Source organism: Malaya genurostris, chromosome 1 (assembly GCF_030247185.1).
Source record: "Malaya genurostris strain Urasoe2022 chromosome 1, Malgen_1.1, whole genome shotgun sequence".
Lineage (NCBI taxonomy): Eukaryota > Metazoa > Arthropoda > Insecta > Diptera > Culicidae > Malaya > Malaya genurostris.
In genome coordinates, this window is record NC_080570.1 from 147,803,026 (window position 1) to 147,827,003 (window position 23,978).

Genomic DNA, 23,978 nt, shown 5'->3' on the forward strand with positions numbered 1-23,978 from the left:
CTGGTTTATATATGTCATATTCGAACGATTATGTTGCCAAAAACGAGCCGTCCTAAAATCGGTCCGAGGCTAAATGTCATGAAAAAGGATGCTGTACACAGTCTTTTTGGTACTTAAAAACAATTGTATGTAACAGTATAAAAAATCGTGTTTTCCATTGCTCCCAAGCAATTCTTTGCCATACAGCGCTTTTGAAAATGTTAGACCCTACGGGCTCTCTTGAGTAATGAATTGTTTCTATTGATTATATAGACAAAAAACTTTAAGCGCGTTTTTCTCGTAAGCATGTTTTGAAAGTCCGTGTCCATCGTCATTCAAAAACTACTGCACCATTTTTTTTTAATTTTGCACACACTTTCTACGTATAAAAAACCAGACCCCAACGTTTATCTTTTTGTTGTTTGTTAATTTTGGGGAGGTTTTATAGCTACACAATGGTGGATTTTTTCGTGAAAAATCGTAGTTTTCACTTTGAACATTCACCAAAATTCCAAAAATGATTAAAAAAATTAAACTGTAACGTCTACGAGGTCTAGAAAAACTTCTACTCTTACCCCCTTAAGCAAAACAAGCCGGAGACCGCTCAACCGATTTCCTTCAACTTAGATTCAAATTATAGGCATTTTAGCCCTATAGGTTCCTATTGAATTTCGTTTGGATCCGACTTCCGGTTCCAGAGTAAGGATGTTAAATGCGCAAAATGAATTGAAAAGTGCACTCGATTTTCTCAGAGACCACCCATCCAAATTTCAAAAGCTTAAATTAAAATGAAAGGCCTTACAACCCCACATAACCTTACCGGATTTTGTCCGGATCCGACTCGACTTTCGGTTCCGGAATTATAAGCTGATAAGTACAAAAATTTCATTTTCAAGAGGGTTTTTTTTGTACATGACACGGAAACATCAAACAAAATACATTCAAATAGCCGTAAGATTCTTCAATCAGGCAGATATGGTTAGTTTATAATCAAACACGTTGACTTTGAACAGTGATGTCCGAGCTCAGCACACGAGCTGCTCTATACCTGCAGTGTGTGCCTATTAAACTCGTGTGCTGTGCTTTTCAAACCAGACTTATGACCGTGTGCTATTTGTGTAGTACACCTACTGACAAGAGACAATACAAGAGCGGACATTGTGTGCTTAAAAATTATATTATATTATCAAATTAAAAAAAATCGGACACTCAACTCAGCTCACGAGCTAGCTCCCCATTCCAGCTCATGAGCCAGCAGATGAGCCAGCATCGCGAGCTGATTCTTCGAAGCATACGACTCTCGATCTAGTAGCAAAACGGCACACGAGCGTGTGCTACAGACTTCGTGTGTGTGTTTTTGAAAAAGTACAGCACACGGACTGTATGAGAGCTGGCTCGTGTGCTGGGCCATCACTGGACTTTGAATATACCGGACCATTGTTTCTGGCCCTGGAAGGAGCGGAAATAGTGGTCGAAAACTTTTCAGAAATAGCTGAATAAAATTTCTCTAACTTAAACTTAAATAAAAGTATAAACATGTATAAAAATGTATAATTGTTTGGAACAAGAGTGTTAAATGTGTTTAAAATTTTAAATAGTCATTTAGAGCAAAAAGCAAATTCCTATTAACTTGGGTCAAAACTGTTAAAAAATGAAAATTTTTTGCAAATGTATTCATAAACAAACTTTTTAATTGTTATTAAATATTCAAAGGCAATTTTTTAAAGATTCCCTTTAGTAATATTAATGAAAATATGAGTTATATGAGAAAGGAATCGTAACACCACTAAGTGGATTAAAACTTTTTTTTTTTAATTTTTGTTTTCGGTAATATTTTTAATTCTTTAAGAAGCATTTAACTTTTTTTTAGTGTACGACTTGAAAAGAGAGAGTCATCAATCGATTTCCTACAATCACTTTTATACAATTGACGGTTTCCGAGTTACACCGATTTGAAGAAAGTGCATGCCAAAAATACATTCACCCTTTTAAAAAATCAGTCCTCAGTCTTCTCGGTCATCATATCTTTTTAAAATTATAAGTTTTCCATACTAAAGTCGTAGAAAGTCGCCACCTTTGCTACTGGTAATTTTTTATATTTCTCACCTATTCATCCGGATTTATTCTTCAGCTACCACAGTAGAAAAGTTCTGAAACAAAATGTCATCATCAACTCACATGGGATGGCATGAGATAGTGACTTGTGAGCAGCTCGCCAAACTTTCAACAACCACGACTGACAAGTTTGATGAAAATGCAAATGCAAAAAAAAAACGATTCGTTAACTAATTTAACCTTCCGAAAAACGATTTCTTTTGATATGAACCAAAAAGAAAATATCACTGACATTTTTTTTACTCTCGTGAAAGAATTCAGCCTCAAATTGAATCCTCCCGTCTGGTATTCGGATACGATAAGCTTAGTCAATTAGATTGGGTTTATTTTTTGTGAAAAATATTATGTTTTAATATTTTCTTTTCTATTTTCCTAATCATCCAAAAACCTGTCTTCTCGCTCGAGCTACGTGCTAGTGAGTGTAAACTGTTGTCTCGTCGTTTCAACATTTTTTGTTTTCGATGCGTCCACTTTTTACTACTCTTACTACACGTCATAAACCTTTTTCGCGTTACGCCTGCTATCCTGCTTTTGCTTTCCCTTTTCTATCTTTCTTTCGTTTACTCCAAAACTGGGTTTGCTAACAATCGATAATAGTATTAGTTTAGAAAATGATTATTTTCCGTGGTCATCGTCACGCATCTCTAACATGTCCTTGCGATCGATCAAGGGGGGGGGGGTTTGTAAATCTACGTGGAAGGGTTTTTTTTTCTTATTTTGAGGGGATGGGGAAAGGATCCGGTTGAGGAGTGAGGAACACTCGGCACTTTTGCGCTTCACAATCGCATAATATATATATATATCATTCGTGCCCGCAGTCGTGGCACGGCACAAACAGAAAAAAAACCGTATCTAAATTCAATATATTTACAACTACAACAGTCAAAAAACTCACTTTGCTTCTGTTATTTTTAACTTCCTTCTACTAGCAGAGTCAATAACGAACAATTTTTTTTAGTCGGAGCTAATAATTTTCTGCAATTAATAAGTTATACTTTCTAGCTGAGAGTAAAATAATCATAAAAGGACAATAAGTAGAGTAGAAACAATTAGTTTAAAAAAAAACCGGGTAAAAAAGTTTTCCAGTAGAACACGGGTCCTCGCAGTCGGAAGTAAAATCGTCACTACTATATGTGTTTGAGTGTGTGTGTGTCTGTATAAGTGAGCACACGCGTACGCATGCATGTATGTATGTGTGGGAGTGTGGGTGTGTATAATTGAATAACTCTATCGAAAAACCGAATGTAATAATAATAATAATAACTAACGATGAGCGCGGGAGGCGGAGGAGGAGGCGGAGAAAGAGAAGGCTCTACACTGCCGGCCCCAGACCGGCCCATTTGATGAAGTCTGGCAGCTCCCGGACGGGCAGATCGTTGGAAAGGGCTTTCACCCGCAGATTGCGGTCGGTCGTCAGCAGAACGACTTCACGTATGATGTAGCGGATTTCCCCTGTTTGAAACGGAATAACAACAACAAGAACAAGAACAACGAGAACAAGAGAAGAAAAAAAAACAATAAACAAACAGATGGTTTAACATCATTACGGTCATTATTCGAAATAGAAGGGGGAGGGCTAGGGCTAGGGTGGTCAAATGTGGGAATCTCGGAAGAAATTTACCTCGCTTTTCCTCCACGTGGTTGCGGCATAGTTTTAAGGCAGTTTCCAGAATACGATCGTCGTTAGACTTCTGCTCGCCGACGTCATCCTCGGCGGTGAACGTGAAAGTGTTGAGTATCGTGCCCTTGCTGGAAACGCATCTACGCAGGCAGGAGACGAAACGGATCAGAATGACGGTGAGGGTGATTTGTAATTAGGATCAGTGACAACTTACTTCAAGGCGGGATTTTTCTTCCTAATAAATTGTAGTGCCTGCTTCGAGGCGTCGGCTACCTTTTCGGCATGCTTCGGATCGAAACGGCGATCGACCGATAATGGACTTCCGGGGCCCGCGGTTTTGCCCGGTAGCACCGCCACACTGGAGGTCAGCTTGGAAGCGATGATTCCGGTCGGGCTGCTGGCGGCCAACAGTTTGATACCCTTGGAAAGACCTTCCAATTCGTTGATTACTACGGGAATTGGGTGGGTGGTTAAATTTATCGACTACGAATTTTCACTGATCCAAAGACTTACCGACAGTAGGAACCATCACCTGATAGAGCGGATGTGCCTCCGAGATGCTTTCGATGTCTCGCAGGTAATCCACGAAGCAGTTGGTATCGGGCACCAGGAATCGCGGTCGAACTTCGATGTTCAGTGCGATCGTACTCTGCGATAGGATGTCCTGGAAGAAAAGATCGAACACGAGATGATGAGTGAGTTATGGAATATTAGAATTCGAAATAACGTTCTTCGGATAATTTAAAATTCTAATGGGTCTTCCGATTTCTACGAATCTAGAGGTTTGATATCTTTGAAAGAATTGTCAGAAAAAAGATTCTCTCATATTAAAAAAGATGGCACCACCATTTAGATTTCGTACAGGAATGTCGTACTGCCGTTTCTTGACATTTTCTCCCGAACCCGACAAAAATAAGAATCTTTACCCGGACCCCGACCCTAGTTCGATTATTAGATCAAATTTTCGAACCCGAACCCAACCCGTAACCGTTTTAAAAAAAAATCTTGTATCCGTCGGGTACGGGTTCGAGTCTCGGGTATAAACGAATAAATACTGAGACAGTTTCTGCGCACCAGTTTCGATAACTACGATGGGTAATGAAGGTATTATGGCCACTCTATTGTATTTCTTAGCCGGTGTACATATTTCTGGATGTAATCAAAATGAAGTACATCACAAATCATTTTATTTTTGAAACCTCACATAATAATAAATACATGTAACTAATGGTTTAACGCAATGCTCTATACAAGTTTATATGTCAATCAGTCTTCATGAAAACATGCACCACGTTGAACTTGTGTACAATTTTATGTGTGTTCATTTTATACTTGTACACAGGTTTGCTACAAATCATGCACAAGGGTGTTGTACACAAGTGCGTGAGCGTAAGTTCGGATATATGTTAAAACGATTCGAATAAAATAATTGTTTGATATATTGGTGATTATCTAACGGTATCTCATATATATATATATATATATATATATATATATATATATATATATATATATATATATATATATATATATATATATATATATATATATATATATATATATATATATATATATATATATATATATATATATATATATATATATATATATATATATATATATATATATATTCTGTGGGATTCTTTGAAATACTTTTCTTGAATAAAACAAAATCACAAAATAAAATGTTTAGGCAACAAAATACAAGGCCTAATAACTGAAATAACCCTAGAAGTAGCTTTAAAGAGTTCTTCGATTAGGAGGAGTTGAGTCTCGTGGCTTTGTTGACGGGGTGACGAACGTTGACAATTCCGAACAGTTATGTGAATGAAAACTCAAATCCTAATCTAAGAACAGTTTAAAGCTGATTTCTAAGTTTTTTTTTCAATTATTAATGCTCTGCTGTTGCCTATGTAAGGGTTTTTTAGTCTCAAGCACCAAGGAAAGGTTGGATGCGCGGGGGATGCGTACCGCGTAAAAAAACCACTTACGCACTTCGGAAATCTGCGTAGACAGCGCGAAACGTCGAGATATGGTCTAAAAAATGTTTTTATGTGGAACACATTTTTGTTTTCTATATAGGGGTGCAAATTAGAAACTCAAGAAAAATACACGTAGAAATGTGGTCAGGTTTTGAACAATTACAGCTCAGTCAATTTTGTATCAATTATTAATTTTATGTCACCATTTTATTAGAAATATTTCTACGTATTGATTTTAATGTTCATAGCCTTGTATTTTTAATTGTATATCATTGAAGTGTTGATTAATATCTAGCAGTGTCCTATTTTGACTGCAAAAAATCTCCGGCATACCGTATTTCCCTGCTATGTTTTGAAGGAGTAAGCGATATATCAAAGGGAAAGTATCGCTCTGATTGGTCAATCGATGCAAATGCGAAGCTGTTGGAAGCACACGAAGCTCTAAATATAAGCAAAATTATAGCTAACGTTTCAGTCCTACGCGTAGCATGCTAGAGGTAGGTTGTTGCTAGACAGCAAAACATAAAGTGCCATAAAACGATTTGAAGCTTTAACTGGTATGCTCTGATCTTGTGTCATGCAAGCTCAGATGTAATTTCATGTAATGTCGTTTCACCTGAGAAATTGACATCTACCCCAGGGTAAATTTTTAGTGCTTAAGATTAATTTCTAATTTATGTAAGATGAGCTCGATTGATAATGAGAAAAAGTTCGCTGCAACCGAAACCGCAGAATGGTAGTCATGGTAGAGAAACGCAATAAAAATAACTGCTTGCATTCAAAACTCGAACACAAGCTTGGCGAGTGAAGCTCAAATATCGATATCCGTATCGCAAGCATGTACGAACATATAATTGCATACATTTGGGCTATTGATGTAATTTCGTCGGCTACAAAACAAATACAAATCATGACAAATATAGTCTATATATTATAATTTTATATTTTTATATTTTCCTATTTTTATATTATTATATTTTTTCATATTTTGATATTTTCCTATTTTTATATTTTTATATTATTATTTTTTTTCCTATTTTTATATTTTTACATTTTTATATTTTTATATTTTTATATTTTTATATTTTTATATTTTTATATTTTTATATTTTTATATTTTTATATTTTTATATTTTTATATTTTTATATTTTTATATTTTTATATTTTTATATTTTTATATTTTTATATTTTTATATTTTTATATTTTTATATTTTTATATTTTTATATTTTTATATTTTTATATTTTTATATTTTTATATTTTTATATTTTTATATTTTTATATTTTTATATTTTTATATTTTTATATTTTTATATTTTTATATTTTTATATTTTTATATTTTTATATTTTTATATTTTTATATTTTTATATTTTTATATTTTTATATTTTTATATTTTTATATTTTTATATTTTTTATATTTTTATATTTTTATATTTTTTTTATTTTTATATTTTTATATTTATATTTATTTATATTTATATATTTTTATATTTTTATATTTTTATATTTTTATATTTTTATATTTTTATATTTTTATATTTTTATATTTTTATATTTTTATATTTTTATATTTTTATATTTTTATATTTTTATATTTTTATATTTTTATATTTTTATATTTTTATATTTTTATATTTTTATATTATTATTTTTTTTCCTATTTTTATATTTTTACATATTTATATTTTTATATTTTTATATTTTTATATTTTTATATTTTTTTTATATTTTTATATTTTTATATTTTTATATTTTTATATTTTTATATTTTTATATTTTTATATTTTTATATTTTTATATTTTTATATTTTTATATTTTTATATTTTTATATTTTTATATTTTTATATTTTTATATTTTTATATTTTTATATTTTTATATTTTTATATTTTTATATTTTTATATTTTTATATTTTTATATTTTTATATTTTTATATTTTTATATTTTTATATTTTTATATTTTTATATTTTTATATTTTTATATTTTTATATTTTTATATTTTAAATTTTTATATTTTTATATTTTTATATTTTTGTATTTTCATATTTTTATATTTTTATAATTTTATAATTTTATATTTTTATATTTTTATATTTTTATATTTTTATATTTTTATATTTTTATATTTTTATATTTTTATATTTTTATATTTTTATATTTTTATATTTTTATATTTTTATATTTTTATATTTTTATATTTTTATATTTTTATATTTTTATATTTTTATATTTTTATATTTTTATATTTTTATATTTTTATATTTTTATATTTTTATATTTTTATATTTTTATATTTTTATATTTTTATATTTTTATATTTTTATATTTTTATATTTTTATATTTTTTATTTTTATATTTTTATATTTTTATATTTTTTTATTTTTTATTTTTTATTTTTATATTTTTATATTTTTATATTTTTATATTTTTATATTTTTATATTTTTATATTTTTATATTTTTATATTTTTATATTTTTATATTTTTATATTTTTATATTTTTATATTTTTATATTTTTATATTTTTATATTTTTATATTTTTATATTTTTATATTTTTATATTTTTATATTTTTATATTTTTATATTTTTATATTTTTATATTTTTATATTTTTATATTTTTATATTTTTATATTTTTATATTTTTATATTTTTATATTTTTATATTTTTATATTTTTATATTTTTGTTTTTATGTTTTTATATTTATATATTTATATATTTATATATTTTGATATTTTGATATTTTGATATTTTGATATTTTGATATTTTTATATTTTTATATTTTTAATATTTTTAATATTTTTAATATTTTCATATTTTTATGTTTTCATACTTTATAGTTCTATAGGTTTATAGTTTCGTAGTTTCATAGTTTTATAGTTTTATTGTTTTATAGTTTTATAGTTTTATAGTTTTATAGTTTTACAGTTTTACAGTTTTATAGTTTTATAGTTTTATAGTTTTATAGTTTTATAGTTTTATAGTTTTATAGTTTTATAGTTTTATAGTTTTATAGTTTTATAGTTTAATAGTTTTATAGTTTAATAGTTTTATAGTTTTATAGTTTTATAGTTTTATATTTTTATATTTTTATATTTTTATATTTTTATATTTTTATATTTTTATATTTTTATATTTTTATATTTTTTATTTTTATATTTTTATATTTTTATATTTTTATATTTTTATATTTTTATATTTTTATATTTTTATATTTTTATATTTTTATATTTTTATATTTTTATATTTTTATATTTTTATATTTTTATATTTTTATATTTTTATATTTTTATATTTTTATATTTTTATATTTTTATATTTTTATATTTTTATATTTTTATATTTTTATATTTTTATATTTTTATATTTTTATATTTTTATATTTTTATATTTTTATATTTTTATATTTTTATATTTTTATATTTTTATATTTTTATATTTTTATATTTTTATATTTTTGTTTTTATGTTTTTATATTTATATATTTATATATTTATATATTTTGATATTTTGATATTTTGATATTTTGATATTTTGATATTTTGATATTTTGATATTTTGATATTTTTATATTTTTATATTTTTAATATTTTTAATATTTTTAATATTTTCATATTTTTATGTTTTCATACTTTATAGTTCTATAGGTTTATAGTTTCGTAGTTTCATAGTTTTATAGTTTTATTGTTTTATAGTTTTATAGTTTTATAGTTTTATAGTTTTATAGTTTTACAGTTTTACAGTTTTATAGTTTTATAGTTTTATAGTTTTATAGTTTTATAGTTTTATAGTTTTATAGTTTTATAGTTTTATAGTTTTATAGTTTTATAGTTTAATAGTTTTATAGTTTTATAGTTTTATATTTTTATATTTTTATATTTTTATATTTTTATATTTTTATATTTTTATATTTTTATATTTTTATATTTTTATATTTTTATATTTTTATATTTTTATATTTTTATATTTTTATATTTTTATATTTTTTATTTTTATATTTTTATATTTTTATATTTTTATATTTTTATATTTTTATATTTTTATATTTTTATATTTTTATATTTTTATATTTTTATATTTTTATATTTTTATATTTTTATATTTTTATATTTTTATATTTTTATATTTTAAATTTTTATATTTTTATATTTTTATATTTTTATATTTTCATATTTTTATATTTTTATATTTTTATAATTTTATAATTTTATAATTTTATATTTTTATATTTTTATGTTTTTATATTTTTATATTTTTATATTTTTATATTTTTATATTTTTATATTTTTATATTTTTATATTTTTATATTTTTATATTTTTATATTTTTATATTTTTATATTTTTATATTTTTATATTTTTATATTTTTATATTTTTATATTTTTATATTTTTATATTTTTATATTTTTATATTTTTATATTTTTATATTTTTATATTTTTATATTTTTATATTTTTATATTTTTATATTTTTATATTTTTATATTTTTATATTTTTATATTTTTATATTTTTATATTTTTATATTTTTATATTTTTATATTTTTATATTTTTATATTTTTATATTTTTATATTTTTATATTTTTATATTTTTATATTTTTATATTTTTATATTTTTATATTTTTATATTTTTATATTTTTATATTTTTATATTTTTATATTTTTATATTTTTATATTTTTATATTTTAAATTTTTATATTTTTATATTTTTATATTTTTATATTTTTATATTTTTATATTTTCATATTTTTATATTTTTATATTTTTATAATTTTATAATTTTATAATTTTATATTTTTATATTTTTATGTTTTTATATTTTTATATTTTTATATTTTTATATTTTTATATTTTTATATTTTTATATTTTTATATTTTAAATTTTTATATTTTTATATTTTTATATTTTTATATTTTTATATTTTTATATTTTCATATTTTTATATTTTTATATTTTTATATTTTTATATTTTTATATTTTTATATTTTTATATTTTTATATTTTTATATTTTTATATTTTTATATTTTTATATTTTTATATTTTTATATTTTTATATTTTTATATTTTTATATTTTTATATTTTTATATTTTTATATTTTTATATTTTTATATTTTTATATTTTTATATTTTTATATTTTTATATTTTTATATTTTTATATTTTTATATTTTTATATTTTAAATTTTTATATTTTTATATTTTTATATTTTTATATTTTTATATTTTTATATTTTTATATTTTTATAATTTTATAATTTTATAATTTTATAATTTTATATTTTTATATTTTTATATTTTTATGTTTTTATATTTTTATATTTTTATATTTTTATATTTTTATATTTTTATATTTTTATATTTTTATATTTTTATATTTTTATATTTTTATATTTTTATATTTTTATATTTTTATATTTTTATATTTTTTATTTTTATATTTTTATATTTTTATATTTTTATATTTTTATATTTTTATATTTTTATATTTTTATATTTTTATATTTTTATATTTTTATATTTTTATATTTTTATATTTTTATATTTTTATATTTTTATATTTTTATATTTTTATATTTTTATATTTTTATATTTTTATATTTTTATATTTTTATATTTTAAATTTTTATATTTTTATATTTTTATATTTTTATATTTTCATATTTTTATATTTTTATATTTTTATAATTTTATAATTTTATAATTTTATATTTTTATGTTTTTATATTTTTATATTTTTATATTTTTATATTTTTATATTTTTATATTTTTATATTTTTATATTTTTATATTTTTATATTTTTATATTTTTATATTTTTATATTTTTATATTTTTATATTTTTATATTTTTATATTTTTATATTTTTATATTTTTATATTTTTATATTTTTATATTTTTATATTTTTTATTTTTATATTTTTATATTTTTATATTTTTTTATTTTTTATTTTTTATTTTTATATTTTTATATTTTTATATTTTTATATTTTTATATTTTTATATTTTTATATTTTTATATTTTTATATTTTTATATTTTTATATTTTTATATTTTTATATTTTTATATTTTTATATTTTTATATTTTTATATTTTTATATTTTTATATTTTTATATTTTTATATTTTTATATTTTTATATTTTTATATTTTTATATTTTTATATTTTTATATTTTTATATTTTTATATTTTTGTTTTTATGTTTTTATATTTATATATTTATATATTTATATATTTATATATTTTGATATTTTGATATTTTGATATTTTGATATTTTGATATTTTGATATTTTGATATTTTTATATTTTTATATTTTTAATATTTTTAATATTTTTAATATTTTCATATTTTTATGTTTTCATACTTTATAGTTCTATAGGTTTATAGTTTCGTAGTTTCATAGTTTTATAGTTTTATTGTTTTATAGTTTTATAGTTTTATAGTTTTATAGTTTAATAGTTTTATAGTTTTATAGTTTTATAGTTTTATAGTTTTATAGTTTTATAGTTGTATAGTTTTATAGTTTTATAGTTTTATAGTTTTATAGTTTTATAGTTTTATAGTTTTATAGTCTTATAGTTTTATAGTTTTATAGTTTTATAGTTTTATAGTTTTATAGTTTTATAGTTTTATAGTTTTATAGTTTTATAGTTTTATAGTTTTATAGTTTTATAGTTTTATAGTTTTATAGTTTTATAGTTTTATAGTTTTATAGTTTTATAGTTTTATAGTTTTATAGTTTTATAGTTTTATAGTTTTATAGTTTTATAGTTTTATAGTTTTATAGTTTTATAGTTTTATAGTTTTATAGTTTTATAGTTTTATAGTTTTATAGTTTTATAGTTTTATAGTTTTATAGTTATATATTTTATATTTTTATATTTTTATATTACTATATTTTTATATTTTCATATTTTTATGTTTTTATATTTTCATATTTTTGTTTTTTCGAATTGATGCATTTCTGTATTTTCGTAGTTCTGAATTGCAGTGTTTTTGCATTTTTGTATTTCTGAATATTTGGTAAACACAGATTATTAAAGTTTTTTTTAAATGTATTTTTGTATTTATGTATTGCTGTATTTCAATAAACATTAAATTTAATTTCGTAGTTTCATAGCATGCCAGGTTTTTATCTTTGATAACCTTTTTTAGTTCCAGTTTTCAATTTTCCACTTTCCCTTTTTGCCATTTTCTACTATTTGTATTTTCAATTATTATTAAATTATTCTACTATTTATATTTTCAATTATGTTAATATTTTTTCTCTCTGAATTCTGTTTTATATATTCAGTTTCTCATTTTCTATTTTATATTTCCCATTTTCGGTGCTCAGTTTTTTATTTGCTCTGTTTGGATTCCGTATATTCATCTATGGAGGTGCATTTCGTCTTCGATTTATTTGTGCATAGCAGTTCAGTTTGAACTGCCATGCCACTCAGCAGAACTACCATGCACAGATGAGTCGAAGACGAAACGTACATAATTAATATATAGCGTTAACTCTAAGATGCCGAGGGCATTTTTCAGGTAATTTTACTGATTGTACCGATGTCGGCACCTCCAGTTGGTTGTTTGGTAGTGCATTCAAGGTGACGTATCGTGTCCATAATGACAACATTAGACCCCAAACCTGACCTAATCGAAAATAAAAAATTTTTACTCGTACCCGACCCGATCCCAAGATAATTTTTTCTTTGTCATGAGGAAAATGTCATCGAGCTTTATTGCGAAAAAGTGCTTACAGATGTTTTATTCAAAGTATTGTCCATCGCTAGCGACAACTTTCTCCCATCTTTCGGGCAATTTTCGGATCCCGGTTCGAAAAAAGGAGTTCTCTTTTGACGCTATCCATGAAGCAATCCATTTTTCCAACTCTTCGGAGAATTGAAAATGTTGATCTGCCAGGCCGTGTGCCATCGAACGGAACAGGTGAAAGTCGGAAGGGGCGACATCTGGGGAATACGGCGGGTGGGGTAAGACTTCCCATTTCAGCGTTTTCAGGTACTTTTTGATCACTTTTGCGACGTGAGGCCGAGCATTGTCGTGTTGGAGGATGACTTTGTCATGTCGCTCTTGATTTTGTGGCCGCTTTTCTGTTAGCGCGCGACTAAGGCGCATCAGCTGCGTTTGGTAGCGATCTCCTGTGATGGTTTCACCCGGTTTTAAGAGCTCGTAGTAAATCACACCGAGCTGATCCCATCAAATACAAATCATAACCTTGGCGCCGTCAATATTCAGTTTTGCCTTCGATGAAGTGGCATACCCGGGCTTTCCCCATGATTTTCTGCGTTTAGGATTATCGTATCGAATCAACCTTTCATCACCTGTTACGATTCGATGTAAAAATCCCTTACGATTTTGTCTTTGAAGCAGTTGCTCACATACAAATAGACGGCGCTCGATGTCCCTCGGTTTCAACTCGTACGGCACCCAGTTTCCTTTTTTTTCTGAATCATGCCCATGGCCTTGAGATGTTTTGAAATGGCTTGCTGATTCACTCCCAATGATTCGGCAAGCTTGGGTTTGGCACGAATCTTCATCAAACAATGCTTCTAGTTGTTCATATTTGAAGATTTTTTCTCTTCCAGCACCATGTTTGTCTTCGACATCTAAATCACCATTTTTAAAACAGACATTTTACGAGCGTGAATAATACGAAAACAAGAACAACTGTCACTGAAACGGCGATGACAATTCGTTAGGCACTGTACACACTCGCTTTAAAGGCATTATCATCTATGCATTTTGACCAGCCTCAGCCGGTACAGCCACCTATCGGAAAACGGCAAAGTTGTACACCTGATAATTGTTCCAACATTTCAACGCAACTTTTAAACCATAATTTCTCCTTAGTCTAGAAAGAAAAGCGTTTTGATATCAGAAAGCTACTTTTTCAAATCTCAGAACATGAAATAATCACTGGGGGCTAAATCTGGCGAATACGATGCATTTAATCAGCTGCGGGCAAATACGGCACCCATTCCGTTTGTTTGTCAGATCAGGAACTTATTGACCAACGTATTGACATTTCCAAGCAATTTCCAAACTACTTCCTAACATCCCTCGAGTAGAGTAATATAGCATTTGGACATTGCGAGCTGAGTCATCGCTGTTAGCGACCTAAGTTCAAGTTTTCTCACGATCCCAGACGACCTTGGCCTTGCGAACGGAGCCAACGCAAGGATCACATGATTGAGTGCGTGTGCTCATCATCACACGGAAGCTGATTTGCACTGCATCAGAATCGAGAATCGTCGTCGAAGATTTAAATTCTTCCGAGTGCTTAAAACCAAGCAACAGTTCGGTCGGGTGTTTGATCAGAAGTGATGACATGCACAGCAGCTCTTAGAACCTCGCAAAACAATAAATCTAAATTCCAAGCAATCATCAATGCGCGGAAATTCGCGAATCCCGCTAGACCCCGGACGAGGATGACGTCAAGCAGCAGGTACGATTTTTTTTTCTGTTCATTCGTAGGCACAAACACACAATCGATGGCCACCGAAAAGACGACAGAGTAAACGAACTGTGGCTATTACAGTTTAAGCTACTTAATGGTGAGGACCTCGGCGCGTTCTCCCATGGCCATTGCGCCAGAAGACAAATATTTTCCTATTCAAATTGCATCGCTTAGTTTCGCACAACAGCGCAGGGGAGAGAGAAAAAAACTGAAACGCAGAAACTGCAATTGACGCGGTGTTTAATTTTCTCACCAATCTTAGAAACACCATCGTCCGTTTCGAAATAACAGTTCGACTTGAGACCTCTCGATGGTATGCAAATCTAGTCAACACGCGCGCATCCTCGAAGCCATCAATCGCTTGGTTCCTTCTTCTCGGCTTGTTTCATCAAATTGCCCCGGATTATTTTCGTATTGCCACCGTCGTGATTTAATAATCATCAGCGAACTACTAGCAGTCAGGATCATCATCATTCTTGGTCATTTGTCTCCCTGCTCCAAGGGGAGAGAAAGGAGTAGGTGGCAAATCCATCTCTGGATCTACAATCCCTTTCACCCGGTTCCGGTGACCCCCCTTCTCGGCGTTCGGCAGCAGATGGTTGCAGAACACCAACCGATTAAAAGACCGATTTAGTCTTCACGCGCCGGTGGTTGCGAAGTCCGTCATCGCCGGCGTACCGGAGTCGGTAACGGGATTATCGCGTTTATTTTTTCTCGCGTTTTCCCATCTCCACCCGCCCCCGTTTTGTCCGGTCAACCACGGCACAAACCACTTCTCGGTTCATTTTCAGCCCGATTAACATAATTTCAATTCATTTAATGTGTAACAAGCGACGTCGCAAATATTAAGTAGTGACAAGCTGGCCGAGAACCGAGAGGGAAGCGAAAAAGAAATTTGCAACGATTCGAACACCTTGTTTTTCCCTTCCCGTCCGTTGCTTCCTTCCGTCCGCACCGACCGTTTCGAATCGCATGGCCAACACGAAGAAGAAGAGTCGCAGGAGAAATTGCCTTTTTTTCGTATTTCACTAGGTACTGCCCGGTTGCACATTAAAATTCTACCTGACTGCGCGTTAAATGAGTTATGCTAAAATCAAGCCGGGCAAATTCTTTATTTCTTCGTGCCCAACGGCGGCTCCTAATGGGTTGTGCAGAAAATCCGACCAACAACGAACCGAACACACGCATGTGAAAACGGCGCAAATTCGCGCAGCGCCGTTGCGTTTGGAACAACAACTACACAGGGAAAGGTAATTCTTATGCGCGGATTCCTTCGGGTCCCGGTACGTGGTGCGCTTTTTGAGCGCGCTGAATTTAGTGCAGTTTTGAGACGACTGACTATCGGGACCGAGCGGGGAAGGGGGGAGGTTGAACCCCGGAACGTTTGCATTTTTCGTTGAACGGTTGCAGTTGGTTTGGAAAGCACGTTCCCCGTTTTTGGAATCCCAAATGTTCTCCCGGACCGTACTTGACCCAGATCATTAGGTTTTTTTTGCTTATTCGTTGTCGTTACAGATTTGGTTTGTTAAATTGACTTGCTTTTTTAAAAAAAAAGTTTTCTGTATATTCCACAACAATTTGAACCATTATTGCAAAAAGAGAACCTGTTAAAACTTTTTTGTTCATGAAACATCGTAAAATACACCCTTTTTCCATATTTCCTCTTCGTCTGAATACAATACAAAAATCGAGCTAAATTGTTTTCCTTCGATTGAAGTGGAACCTAAGATTCCGGTAGAAACGATCTGCGTCCATTCAAAACAAGCGGAAGTCAGATTCTACTAAGTCTGGAATGTAATGCAGCATTTTTCATCCACTAATATCAGAAGCCGCAACATATGGCCGAACGTTGTCGTGAAATAAAATTACGTATTTGTATTCTGACCTTTTAATGTGGAACACATTTTTGTTTTCTATATAGGGGTGCAAATTAGAAACTCAAGAAAAATACACGTAGAAATGTGGTCAGGTTTTGAACAATTACAGCTCAGTCAATTTTGTATCAATTATTAATTTTATGTCACCATTTGATTGGAAATATTTCTACATTTTGATTTGAATGTTTATACCCACGTATTTTTAATTGTACGAGGTCTGTTCAAAAAGTTCCCGGAATTTTTCAATTGCGCGCGTCTGGAGAGTCCGGTGGTCAAAAAATTTTTTTTATTGTGTTGGTACATATGTCCCTAATGTATGGTGAAATTTTCAGCTGTATTCATTGTTTACATTCTGTCTTGTAACGGCTGGTGTAGACGTGTTTTTTTGAGCTCGGCGATTTTTGTTAGTTTAAACAATGGAAGAAGTGAAGAGTCAAAGAATTTGTATTAAATTTTGCGTGAAAAATGAAATAAAGTGTAACCAAGTGTGCGAAATGTTACAGAGAGCCTACGGTGAGTCTGCTATGAAAAAAACAAGTGTTTACGAGTGGTATAAGCGTTTCCAAGATGGCCGCGAAGACGTTGAAGACGACGAACGCTCCGGTCGACCCAGCACGTCAATAATCGATGCAAATGTGGGAAAAGTGGAAAAAATGATTATGGATGATCGCCGAATCACTATTAGAGAAGTTGCTGATGAAGTTGGCATATCAGTTGGCTCATGCCATCATATTTTTTCAAATGTTTTGGGCATGAAACGAGTAGCAGCAAAATTCGTTCCAAAACTGCTGAATTTTGATCAAATTTTTTGACTAAAAACAAGATTTTAATCATGCCCCAACCTCCTTATTCACCAGATATCGCTCCGTGTGATTTTTTCCTGTTCCCAAAGTTGAAGAGAGCCATGAAAGGACAGCGTTTTTCATCGATTGAAGAGATAAAGGCAGAATCGCTGAGAGTGCTACAGAGCATTACAAAAAGTGACTATCAGGGGTGTTTCGAAGACTGGAAAAAACGCTGGCATAAGTGTATTATATCTAGGGGGAATTACTTTGAAGGGGACCATATAGATGTAGACGAATAAATAAATATTTTTTTAGAAAAATGAGAATTCCGGGTACTTTTTTAACAGACCTCGTATATCATTGAAATGTTGACGAATAGTCAGCAATGTCCTATTTTGTCTGCAAAAAATCTCCGACATACCGGATTTCCCTGCCATAGTCGACGGTTTTGAAGGAGTAAGCGATATATCAAAGGGTAAGCATAGCTCTGATTGGTCAATCGATGCAAAAGCGAAGCTGTTGGAAGCACGCGAAGCTATAAATATAAACAAAATTATAGCTAACGTTTCAGTCCTACGCGTAGCATGCTAGAGGTAGGTTGTTGCTAGACAGCAAAACAAAAAGTGCCATAAAATCATTTGGTATGCTCTGATCTTGTGTCATGCAAGATCGGATGAAATTCCATGCTATGTCGTTTAGCCTGAGAAACTGACAACTACCCAGGGTAAATTTTGAGCGCTTAAGATTAATTTCTAATTTATATAAGATGAACTCGATTGATAATGAGAAAAAGTTTATCGCTTCAACCGAAATCGCAGAATGGTAGTAATGGTAGAGAAGCGCTATAAAAATAACTGCTTGCGTACAAAACTTGAACACAAGCTTGGCGAAGAGAAGCTCAAATATCGATATCCGTATCGCAAGCATGTACAAACATATAATTGCATACATTTGGGCTATTGATGTAATTTCGTCGGCTACAAAACAAATACAAATCACGACAAATATAGTCTATATTCTGGGTTCACGTGTTCGGTGTTGGTTCCTAATAAAGATTAATCTAAGCAGACTCTCGTGCATTTGCGGATTCAAAAGTGTGACGATTAATTGAAAATGTCGATCATTAGAAATATTGGTTGCCTTGTTCCACATCAATGGCTCGAACAACCCCATGGGACTGATCCTTGTAGTTAGAAATGATAAATAAATATTGGAGAATTCAACTTTTGATCGGAGCTCGGAGATCTCTAGTGTTTTCTATTATCATTCGATTCAGCTCGACGACATCGGAAAATGTCAGTGTTGTCCCCACTCAATTATCTCCGAGATGTTTAAACCGAATTTAACAAACTTATGCTTGTTTAAAAGATTCTTGGATAATAAATCAAGTTCGAAGATCAATTAACTGTCACTTCCGGAGATTTTCTGATATAAGTGATATAACCGACAAAACGAGTTTTCTTTCTCCAGACAGTTTTCTCGAAGATGACGAAAAATCTACTAATTTTGAGCTCATTTGAATGCTACTTTTGGTTTTTAAGGGTCAGGGTCATTACGCCGAAAGCCATTTCGCCGAATTGCAATTGTTCTAATATCGTAATTGGAATTGATTTAAAATAAAGACAAATAAAAGATGATAGCGTTAACGCCAGGTGTATTTACCAAAACGAGTGTGTGTGGCATTTTCCGTTTACTTAGTGAAAATGGGAAAATATCTAATGCGGCTTCGCCACATCGTTCTGGTTCGTGTGCTGACCGACTTCGCTACCGCTCATTCGGACCTAACTAAAGCATAGAAACCTAGCTTTGAGTAGACCGGGCAAACGAGGCGATTACAGGTTTGTATGCAAGAGGCCGCCGCTTCCGACGGTGGGTCGGCAGTTAACTCAGCTGGCGTCGCCTCGGCAGCTTTATGCCGCCGAGCCATCTTGGCTTCGGTTATGTGGCTGCGCCACATCAATTACTCAGAAGACATGATAACACAAAAAATAATAATACAATGTATTCGAAATTACCCTTTCGGCGAAACTACTTTCGGCGAAATGACCTATTCGGCGAGACGACTTTCGGCTAAATGGCATTCGGCGAAACGACTTTCGGTGAAATGGCTTTCGGCAAAACGACCCGCTCCTCTCCAGATAACTTTCTCGAAGATGACCAATCAAAATTCCACTAGTTTTGAGCTCATTTGAATGCTACTTTTGGTTCTGAAATCAAGTTTCAAGATCAAATGGCTGTCTCTTATTCGGTTGCGGAGATCTAACTATATGAGTGACGTAACCAACATAACGCAATTCTTCCCCTTTGCTCAATTTTCTCAGATTTCAACAGGTTTAGGCTCGTTGGAAAACTACTATTGGGATCGTTGATCAAGTTTGAGAATAAAATTGTTGGAATTTTCGTTTCCGGATATATAATCGTATAAGTGTCGTAACCGACAAAACTTGGTCGAAAAAAAAGTTAACTAACCGAAACAGTTTGAATGAATTTGTGTCAAAAATCAGCCAAAATCCGTGGCAGAAATTATTTTAGTGAAAAAAAATATGTTATGATGAGACTGATTAAACGGCAGGAGATTAGGTGAATTAAGGGCAGGTTTTTTACTTGAAGTTTTAAATTATATCTTGAGAACAATTTACGACATATCGAATTACTAACATGGAATGAGAAGTCCCGGGCCTAACAGAGAAAGAGTCGATTTTTTACGATTTTATTCTTCAGTATAACCTCCATCTAGAGCGGTACACTTGTCCCATCGGTCCTCTAACATTTTGATGCCATTTGTTAAAAAAAAAGATTTGTCAAGGCCTTCAAATAGGCTTCCGTTTCTGCAACGACCTCAGCAATCGAAGAAAATTTCTCTCCCTGAAGAAACCTTTTCAGGTTTGGAAATAAATAATAGTTGCTGGGGGTCAGATCTGGAAAATATAGAGGATGCATTTCTAAGACATTTGACATAAAAAAGACGGGTGGGTAATGTCAGAGACATAATTGGATGTCGTGAATACGAAAAAACTGGCACGATCCTATCACTTTTCCGAATATCAGCCAGCTGATTGATTGTATGAATTGTGCAAGCTTTCCCCTTTTTCACTAATAGAGTTTGAAGCGATGCACCTACATTAAAGTACAGATTAGTTACATTCAACAGCTACTATTCTACAACTATATATTCGAAACTTGAAACAATTCCTTTTTAATTTGCTAATATAGGAGGCTAGGTACGACAAATTTGTAGTTTATTTTTATTGAAGCTATGAAGTTCGAAGATATCTAATTCTTCACAAAATTTCAGTACGAGACAATTGCAATGTCCTGGTCTGAAATGTATCGACGATCTTCGGTATGCAAAAGTAATTTTAATGATAATAATAATAATAATAATAATAATAATAATAATAATAATAATAATAAAGATTAATATGTACATATGGCAACCCTGTTTCGCATGGCATTTCAATATTGTACTATTGAAAAACTTCAATGTTGTTGCAATACACGTTGAAGTTGAAAATTTTCGATTCTATTGGTAGTTAGATTATATAAATCCTTCCACAGATCACTGAGCTATGAGCTTCCAAAATACGAGAAAAGCAAACGCGCCTTATGAATTATCCTCTTTGATAAATGTTTATAACAAACATTTCAGAACAGTTTAATTTTGAACTATTTGAGATTATGTCACACAACTGAAAATTTTATCATAAAATTGTGATCATATTTCAAATGGCATGTAGCAAGAATTATGTTGATTCATTAGATACAACAGGAGATATTCACGATCAAAAACTTATCACTCTCTCAGAGGGTAAATTTTGAAAAGGCGCCCCATAGTAAAGTAAGTCGTATTCACGACAAAAAGAGCGAAACTAGAACCGAGTATATAGTAAGCCTACTGCTAAATGTAATAATATTCATAGCACCGAACATGGAAACATTATTTTCAGAATACATGGAAAAAAAGTTGCGTCATAAAAGTGTCTCCAAGCACTATATTTGTTAAGACAAGCCGCATCTTGAAAATGGTTCGTGTGTTACATATTCGTTTAAAGCAGTTTAATCCTGCATACGTAGTCTTCAGAGCGGACACAAGGGTTCCTTGTGAATTGATGTTCACCTAGGAAAATCCGCAGGTTACATGTCAATACTGTTAGCAATCTTCTCGCTACGATAAGTCTTGCGAGAAATCTGGTAAACAATTCAAGATAAGGTTCTTCTATACCGAAACAAAGCACTGAAAAACCAAATAATCATCCGACTGAATCAGTTTATGCAAGTGATGTAAAGAATGTTAATGCACAAAATTAATCAACTTTAGCTTAACGGATTTTGTATCTCGTTGGGCATTAACAAAAACTGAAAGAATATGAAATCATAGAGCCATAGTACTCAAGGAAGAGCAAGAATGTGAAGAATAAAGTGCGGAAAAGTGAGACGTGACAAGGGTCATTTAAGTAAGCAGAAGGCTTCTCGTATCTAAACTTTTATCTTCTACCAGAGGAGTCGAACTTAGGCATCATAGCGATACGAGTCATCCGAGTCTCTCATATGTCAGAAAGTAAAGGCAAAGGTCGTTTGCCATTTACTGTCCGAACCGGCAAAAGTAAAGTTACGAGAAGTTGTTACATTCTGCCCACGACGGTTTCTTACACAATTTGTTTAATTGTGTTGATATTTTCTCATCTCTATGCAGTTAGTTATAACACCGGAATGGAAGATTTGTCCGAAACTATTGCTTGAGTGCCTGGAGTTGTACCGTATGGCTATGCGTCCGAGGGTGCAAGCGGCGCACGGACAGCGCTCCATTCATCGCTGTGTGTGATGGAATCCCATCAAATTTTTACTTTTTTATTTATGAATTCTGGTCAGTCAGTAATTTTTACTTTTTTCGGTTTTTTAACGATATCAAACTAACTAGAGATTATAAGAGTAGAAAGAATATGAAATCATAGAGCCATAGTACTCAAGGAAGAGCAAGGATGTGAAGAATGAAGTGCGGAAAAGTGAGACGTTACAAGGGTCATTTAAGTAAGCAGAAGGCTTCTTTTAAAGATACGTGTAGGAAAATGGTCTTCGGTTATGTGACTGGTAAAAAAAACAAGACAACGCGTCAAAACCTGGCTTGGATATCGCGAAAATCCGAACTACTCGCACGCTAATTTGGCCTACCTGTTTACAGTGGCCAAATGATCTGTAACTAACGCATTCATAGTGTTCGGCCAGGAAAACTGGATCGGAGAAAAATCGAAGGCCAGAGGTCACAGAAACATTGAACAGAGTGAACAACTGTTTCAAGCGGAACCTAAACCTCTCCGTTCGAGATGTCGTAGGCCAGTCGAAAGTGTCGTCTACAATCGTGCAATCGAGTTCAATAATAAGTCGGGCTTTCGACTCGCAAGAAGGTGGTGACTACAAAGCGTAGCGATAAGCGAAATAAATCGGTCAGAGTTCGATCGCGGAAGCAGTACATGGAAATACTAACGAAATTTGAACGTGTGGTACAGGATGAGGAAATCTACGTCAATTCAGAACTTGTACAGTTTCCTGAATAGGAACATAATACGGCAACTGACCGAAGAACGGTGATGGAGATTTTCATACATTTACCCATACCTGACCCGAACCCGAGAATAAATTTTCATCCAAACCCGTACCTGACCCAAACCCGCTGAAAAAATAAAAATCTTTACCTGTACCCGACCCGAGCCCGGGCAAACTGTGGTAGTACCCGTCGGGTTTCGGGTGAACATACTCGAAACTCGACCATCTGTAATTCACATGGCTACCGGAACCATCGTCCGTGAGTTTCTCCGACAAAAAAAATGATTTAGAAGATATAAATAAATAAAATAAGTGCCGCAGAAGTGCCTTGCTAAACGTACGTTGTCTATCCTTAAACCACACAAGGGTTTCGTTCTTGTTGTAGTTGGATTTGGCATCTTACCGTTACGAAAAAAAATCTTAAATCGGTATGAGTATGAACATTCCCAACACGAGCATCAACAAGCGAAAACTCAAGAGGGCAGTGAAAAGAAATAAAACAAAAGGTCCAGTGTGTATGATATTTAGTGGAAAGTTACGAAGTTAGGACAAAAGTGTATTGTTCTAGAAATACTGTATTAACTACGATAGTTAGCAGGCAAATT

The 23,978-nt window shown here is 29.9% G+C and overlaps 1 protein-coding gene across 3 annotated transcripts in view; it reads right to left on the reverse strand.

Moving 5' to 3' along the window:
* Nucleotides 1–2,416: 2,416 nt before the first annotated feature.
* The window catches only part of LOC131426149 (telomerase-binding protein EST1A), a 237,000-nt gene continuing 215,438 nt past the window's right edge, over nucleotides 2,417–23,978 (reverse strand). For all 3 annotated transcript variants that reach the window (XM_058588614.1, XM_058588615.1, XM_058588613.1), the window contains 4 exons: nucleotides 4,229–4,379; nucleotides 3,930–4,164; nucleotides 3,716–3,855; nucleotides 2,417–3,546 (listed from right to left, as the gene is read on the reverse strand). In XM_058588614.1, the coding sequence (XP_058444597.1) occupies nucleotides 3,407–3,546; nucleotides 3,716–3,855; nucleotides 3,930–4,164; nucleotides 4,229–4,379 (666 nt within the window). In that variant the 3' untranslated portion in view covers nucleotides 2,417–3,406. The remainder of the gene's footprint in view (nucleotides 3,547–3,715; nucleotides 3,856–3,929; nucleotides 4,165–4,228; nucleotides 4,380–23,978) is intronic.